We start from the raw sequence: 6,958 nt of genomic DNA, 5'->3' as shown, positions 1-6,958 counted from the left end.
TTCGATCGAGCGCATCGTATCTAGATATTCATGCATCGTGACTTAAGAATTTTCGAGTGCAAAAGAGTGCAAGCAAAACAGATGTACAAATTGACATTTGATTATCAAAGATTAAATAGAAAAGCTTAAGAGAAATCAACAATTTTTGCAATATTAAATAACTCAATGAAATGTTAGTATGAATGTATGTTAGAATCTAATAAATGCTTTCTGCGCAAACTCTTATATAAAATTGGCGGGAGTCTTTTTGTATAGATTTTTTAAATTACTTTATACTTATTATTAATTGCTTCATCGAAAAACGCTTTTCTTTTTACAGGATAATTGGTGATTTAATATAACGAATATTATTCTAATAACAAAAGAATATAATATTTTTATATCCATCTTGAGAGAGGTTAAATTTGAATGTCGAATTCGCATAATTACATATTATTATCTCAGACAGATGTCTGATAAAAAATTAGTAAATGGCATTGTTGCCTTTAGTAAAGAAGAATATGATGATTATCAAAAATTCCTCTCGTCAAAAAAAGAATGGCCTGGTATTAATGTCAATGCTGGTAAGGATGCAATATAATGAAAAATTTATATAATTAAGATTATTACATTTGCATGAATAACAATATAAATTACAGTAAATTTGTAATTTCAGGTTCACAAATGACATTAAACGTACCGATACTCATTATGGAGTTATATAGATTAGTACCTTATAAAGAAGGCCGTTATGTACATTTTCATCCGTTCAATATGCCTAATATTAAAGTACGTAAAATTGAGCTAGTTGGAATTGTTACAAATGTAAAGCGCAATATCAATAATTTATTTCTAACAAGTAAGGCAAGAGGCATGATAAATGATAGATTTAATAATAAACAAGAAGCTGTATCTAAACTTTTCCAATCTTATTGCAGTTGAGGATGGCACAGGAGTGGTGGAGATTAATTACAAATTGGAACAATATCTGTTTTCATTGAAACAACGACATGAAATTGATAAAAAGTACAGGAACCAAGCAGAAAATTTAAGGGAAACAAAAGTAGTCGAAAACTGTCCAAAGAAATTTCCTGAGACACGTCCAGGATTCTCCTATCCATGTAATACATCCTTACAAGATATAGCTGTAAGTTTGAGAACAATTATATGTATATGATTGCAAGTCTTCAAATTACTAGTTTTCATGTATGTATATAGTGAACTGTCTCATGCAATGCAGTATTTCTACTTTTATATAATGATGATTATTTAAAAAAACATATTATTTAAACTAAATATTAGATAGAAAAGCATATTACTGAAAAGATTATTTGTTGCAATCTCATATAAATATAATATAATAATTGTTTTTAATAGATCTTAGAAAATAAGTGGTGGTTGGAGACAGATAGTGGTCTGTTGGGTAAAGAAATCCAACCATTTGACTATGTTTATGTTACTGGATATCCATGTCTCGATACAAAATTTCAAAAGATACCGGAACAAATTACAACAGAATTTATTGAGCATGCAAGACTGACTGTGTTTGCAATATCTGTCGTATGTATTTCTGAAGAGGCTTACAATAAAAAATTATCTACATGGATAAGCAACACTATTCGCCAAAGATACAAAGAAGTAGAAAAAAAAGTTTACATTGCGAAAAAGTAATATTAAAATCTGCAAGAGAACTGTGTTAGCTTTTATTTTTATGATAGATTATTATTGTATGCAAACATTACACTGAGTTATGGATGTATAAATTTTATTTAATACAATAATGAGTTTTAATTTTCAGTTTCAATTATCAGCTTTAATTTTCCTATTACATATACATAAAAATTTGTTTTTCCGGCTTTCTGTATATTTTTTTCTTGAAAAAAAAAAAACAGCTCGAATATATACATTATTTTGCATTTATTTCATTCTACGCAAGAAGAAACGTCAACAGAGATTATCGCAGAAAAATGAGCAGATCCAAGAATGAGAATAATGATTTATAGATATTGAGAAATACAGGACAACAGAGCTAGTGCCGTCCTTTCTTGACAGATGCCGCCGGTTATCTAATTCGGCCCTCTCTCTCGCTCTCCCTTCTTATCCTTCTTCCAACCTCCTCGTCTCCGGTGTGCGCCGTCATTTTTGCCCGCCAGTCGCGCGAGTGGACGTTCGGAGTTCGGAGTGTACGCTTACCTTATCGCAGGATGGCCGCGATGCTGTCCAACTGTTCGCGTTTCGTGCCTCGCGTAATCACGCCGAGTAGCGTGTTACGGACAAGGGTAAGATTTTATTACGCGCGGATGATGTTCCGGCTTTCCCGCCCTCTCTCTCTCTCTCTCTCTCTCTCTCTCTCTCTCTCTCTTTCTCCTCGTCATCGATAGCCTCTGATATTTATATCGCTCTTGGAGATTAAATTGTCCAAGGAGAATCTCTTCGTTTCGTTTTTCGCGCGAGGTAGCACCTTTAATCTTTTTCTCTCACCGCGACCAAGATTACATAATAATATACATACATATCACTTCGTCGACACCTTCGTGACTCGTCACGCGTCACGTTCTGTCAATTTAAACGTCTCTCCGAGGAGTCTTCTTGGTCCGAGACCGGTGTTTATGGACGAACATCTGGATATGATGATTAATCATTTCGCTTGTAAAAACCGCGAGGCCGATGATCCGTTTTCTCTTTCTCTTAATGGTGGAACAATGACTATTTTTATCTCTGACCGTGTCAGAGAATATTTCATAAGATCAATCGTCTGTTTTTCTGACTGAACCCGCGGCTTTTAACCGGATCGTCATCGAGTATGTCTTGTAACAATGATGAAATGACTAACTAAACTAACTCGTTCTTTTTCCAGGTCACGAGATCGTTGTATAGTCAAGGTAAGGTTAATTGGAGATTTATTAAGACGAGAGTATAATGAAGATTCTGAGAGAGTAGCAACTGTGAAAAGGAAAAAGAAATAACATCGAAAGAAATCCATTATAGAACAGGAAACTATTAACTATGTAAAATTTTTATTATTTTTATACAGGGCGCACTGTAGTTATCCATGCGGAACATGCGCCCAATGTCAAAACTTCATTGTAAGTAACACTGTTTATACATTATTTTGCATCTATACATACTATATATTTTTGCTGTTCAAATATACTGTTGATATAGAAGTTTAATAACATTCTACGCACATGCCTGGAAACCTTAGTTTTTCGATGCTGCGCTAATTGCTTTTGATTCTTCGAAAATGGAAGATAAAGTAGGAAAGATTATAAAGTGTTCTTTTGCCTGTAGATGTAGAAAATATAAGGCAAACTGTTATTGGATAAATCAAGTGAGACATATACATTCAACTTCAGCATTATGTAAGTATATTTATATTTTAAATCTCAATTACGCTTTTCAAAGATCACGCACAATAAACTCGAATTAATCTATCTTTTGTTATCTAAAAAAAAAAAATAGGGGAGATCAGGCAAGTTGTAGTCCCTGCATTTGCCGAAAGTGTAAGCGAGGGCGATGTGAGATGGGAGAAGAAGGTTGGCGACCAGGTCAAGGAAGATGATGTTCTTTGCGAAATCGAAACGGACAAGGTACAGATTTTAGTTTCTTATTTCTTTATCATACTTGAACCCAAAGTAAAAAATACAATCACTGTATTGTAAGAGTTTTATATAATTTATTTTATATAATATATTTTATATAATATATATATATATATTTATATATATAATATATATTTATAAATAATATATATTTTATATAATATATAATAATATATTTTATATAATCTCTCTCTCTCACTTTAATCTCGTTTATTCGTAGACATCGGTTCCCGTTCCATCGCCCGGACCTGGTGTCATAAAAGAGCTCTTCGTTAATGACGGCGATACCGTGAAGCCAGGACAGAAGTTATGTAGCATCGACATCGGTGCGACCGGCGGAGCTGCTGCATCCGCGGCAGAAGCACCGAAACCTGCTGCGGCTGCACCTCCACCTCCACCTCCGCCACCACCATCTTCGCCCAAAGCAGCAGCACCTCCTCCGCCAGAACCCGCGGCGGCGTCGATTCCGCCACCCGCCGCTAAACCACCTCCTCCGCAAGCTCAGACCCCTATCGCGTCGATGCCGGTCGCGGCCATCAAACACGCGCAGGTAAATGTCAATGACAAATAATTATCACGTAGCTTTTGAGGAGTACGATGAGAAATAATTAACGAGAACGGTGTGTACTTTCAGTCATTGGAAGGCGCGAGAGTTCAACTACCTCCCACTGATTATACTCGCGAGATAATCGGCACCAGGACAGAACAACGGGTGAAGATGAACAGAATGCGTCTGCGTATCGCGGAACGTCTGAAGGACGCGCAAAACACGAATGCCATGTTGACCACTTTCAATGAAATTGACATGAGGTAATTCCATTGATATGAAGTCGCATTTGTTATAATTTTGAAGATCTTATTCATGAGATGTTCAATGTATGTGCTTTTTATTTTTTTATTAATTAATATCGCATTATTAATTTACAGTCGCATTATCGAGTTTCGAAAAACGCACCAAGAATCGTTCACGAAAAAGTACGGTATCAAACTTGGATTCATGAGTCCGTTCGTCGCGGCCAGCGCTTACGCTCTGAAGGATCAACCCGTGGTAAACGCCGTGATAGACGGCACCGATATAGTATATAGGGATTACGTAGACATTAGCGTAGCGGTCGCGACCCCGAAGGGACTCGTCGTGCCGGTGCTACGCAGCGTGGAGAATAAGAATTTCGCCGAGATCGAGATTGCTCTGGCCGCCATAGGCGATAAAGCCAGGAAAGGGAAGATCACCGTCGAGGACATGGACGGCGGCACCTTCACGATAAGCAACGGTGGAGTTTTCGGCTCCCTGTTAGGAACTCCCATCATTAATCCGCCGCAAAGTGCAATTCTCGGTATGCATGGCGTCTTCGAGAGACCGATCGCCGTTAAGGGAGAGGTAAAGTTCAGCGAAATCCTTATTAAGATTCGTCAGTTTCGTTCTAATGTGTAAACTAACAATTAACGCTTTATATTTCCAGGTTAAAATTAGACCAATGATGTACGTAGCTTTGACATACGATCATCGACTGATCGATGGACGCGAAGCTGTAATGTTCCTAAGAAAGATCAAAGACGCCATAGAAGATCCTAGAATTATCTTGGCTGGCCTTTAATAACTTGGAATACACGTTTGTCGCGCGTGTTAATGCGTGTGTTGACGATTTTTATAATCATCGTGAATAAACAAAAAAACGCGACGCAACAGTCCATAAAAATCTCGGCAGGAAGTCTTTCCTGTTTCAGAAACCTTTGGAGAGTTCAGAAAAAAAAACGCGTTTCGATATTTCATTTCGAATCTATCAATCTCTAACTAAGCTGAACGTAAGATAACGTGGCGAGTGCAGTCATGAATAACGATAAACATGCTAGTCCTATGTCTCTGTAATTCTGAATTCTTACAGTGAAAGTCGCTCTTACTTTGTACTTACGTTAATCTGGCTATTATATATTGAACGATTTTTGTTATCGGAATTTTTTTGATACGACAATCGATCAATGTAATTGTATAATCGGTCGTCGTGTTTTACGCACGAAACGTCGCGGTATCACGAACGTATATTTTTATTCCCTTCGTTACGCATCACGCTTGAATTTGAGCGAAGATGTGAGCGCAGAGGGACGGAAGTCGAGCTAGAAAATACTTTATTAGATGTAGATCTCAAAGCTAAAATAAAACCTCACCAATCTAAATGTTTAGCATTGTTGAATTGCGACCATGAGTATATATAATATATACATAACGCGATTTAATAGATCTTTAAAAATGCGAGAGTGATATATTATTGTTTGCACTTGTACTTCTTATCTCGAGTATCTCGGGATCTGTTTATCGGAAACTTCTGCACTCGAAGGAAAGCGGGATATATTAGCCATCTTGTATAAATCAAAATTGTTTTTAAATAAAAAAAAGAACCAACGTGGGATAGAACGTGTTTTGCAGCATAGAGTGTGGGGCATTTAACAATACGTTAATATACAATATGATAATGGACACACTGCCGAATTCTGTATGAATTTTTCGAAATATCGTTAAAAATTCAAGGCGAAGACTCGCGCGAATTAAGGTACGTTGTATTGATAATAACGTGTGTTATCGATGCAACGTTCTTATCACTCTAATGGACCAGTTTCACCATCTTCAATTATCTTAATCGACCGATTAAATTAAAAAATTGCCAACTGCAAAGCACAGACATCTTATTATAAATGTGGATAAAGTTCATCAGTTTTAAACTTTGCAATTCTTAAATTTAATCGGCCCATTAAATTAATCGGAGATGAAACTGGCCCTATTTTTACATTGTCGATCTACAATGAATCGTGAAGATATGTACTTTTTAGCCCCGTTGTAAAATACGTTTGTATATTTAACGACGAAACGCATATAAAGCACGCTGATTAAACCTTAAATTTTGTATCATTTCAATATAGTAATATGAAAAATTTTTGAATAACATTGCTAATAATAAATAATTAATACAATTAATAATTATATTATAATAATTATAATATATTATTATGATTAATTATTAATAATTAATACACAGCTATATTATACAACATTAGCTAACGATCGATTCAATTTCTAAAAAAAACAGTATATCAGAGAATAATCATTTTGGGAGTATAATTTCAGAAAGACGAAGAAAGAGAGACGAATAATTATCACATTTCTTAGTTAATGTAATTGTTCTTGTGTCTGGAAATTAAATCTATTTTACATATTTATTCTATTCTATTTTTTTAGTTAATATCAAAATAGAAATTATTTGAAAAATTGAATTAGATGAATCGGAGAAAAGGCTTCTCTCCGTGTGAATATTTCTTTATTTTACCCGCAATCGAGATTCGCTATCGATAGGAATAGGTGGTGGGAGAATCGATGTTATATCGAT

The 6,958-nt window shown here is 35.5% G+C and overlaps 2 protein-coding genes across 2 annotated transcripts; both read left to right on the top strand.

Moving 5' to 3' along the window:
• The first annotated feature begins 46 nt into the window (after positions 1 to 46).
• On the top strand, positions 47 to 1,916 carry LOC145949124 (uncharacterized). Its single transcript, XM_083058885.1, has 5 exons — positions 47 to 172; positions 320 to 563; positions 656 to 838; positions 918 to 1,126; positions 1,357 to 1,916. The coding sequence occupies exons 2-5, from the start codon at positions 449 to 451 to the stop codon at positions 1,648 to 1,650; spliced, it is 801 nt and encodes a 266-aa protein (XP_082915011.1). The 5' UTR covers positions 47 to 172; positions 320 to 448; the 3' UTR covers positions 1,651 to 1,916.
• A 149-nt stretch (positions 1,917 to 2,065) lies between these two features.
• On the top strand, positions 2,066 to 6,473 carry LOC145949123 (dihydrolipoyllysine-residue succinyltransferase component of 2-oxoglutarate dehydrogenase complex, mitochondrial). Its single transcript, XM_083058884.1, has 9 exons — positions 2,066 to 2,258; positions 2,837 to 2,861; positions 3,014 to 3,065; positions 3,271 to 3,341; positions 3,442 to 3,569; positions 3,802 to 4,131; positions 4,216 to 4,391; positions 4,509 to 4,959; positions 5,042 to 6,473. The coding sequence occupies exons 1-9, from the start codon at positions 2,184 to 2,186 to the stop codon at positions 5,174 to 5,176; spliced, it is 1,443 nt and encodes a 480-aa protein (XP_082915010.1). The 5' UTR covers positions 2,066 to 2,183; the 3' UTR covers positions 5,177 to 6,473.
• Positions 6,474 to 6,958: the final 485 nt, after the last annotated feature.

The sequence above is a fragment of the Prenolepis imparis genome, unplaced genomic scaffold (assembly GCF_030444845.1).
Source record: "Prenolepis imparis isolate NDT839.2.m4 unplaced genomic scaffold, iyPreImpa1.0 SCAF_2, whole genome shotgun sequence".
NCBI lineage: Eukaryota > Metazoa > Arthropoda > Insecta > Hymenoptera > Formicidae > Prenolepis > Prenolepis imparis.
The sequence above is the reverse complement of the archived record's forward strand: the minus strand, read 5'-3'. Positions and strand labels throughout refer to the sequence as shown.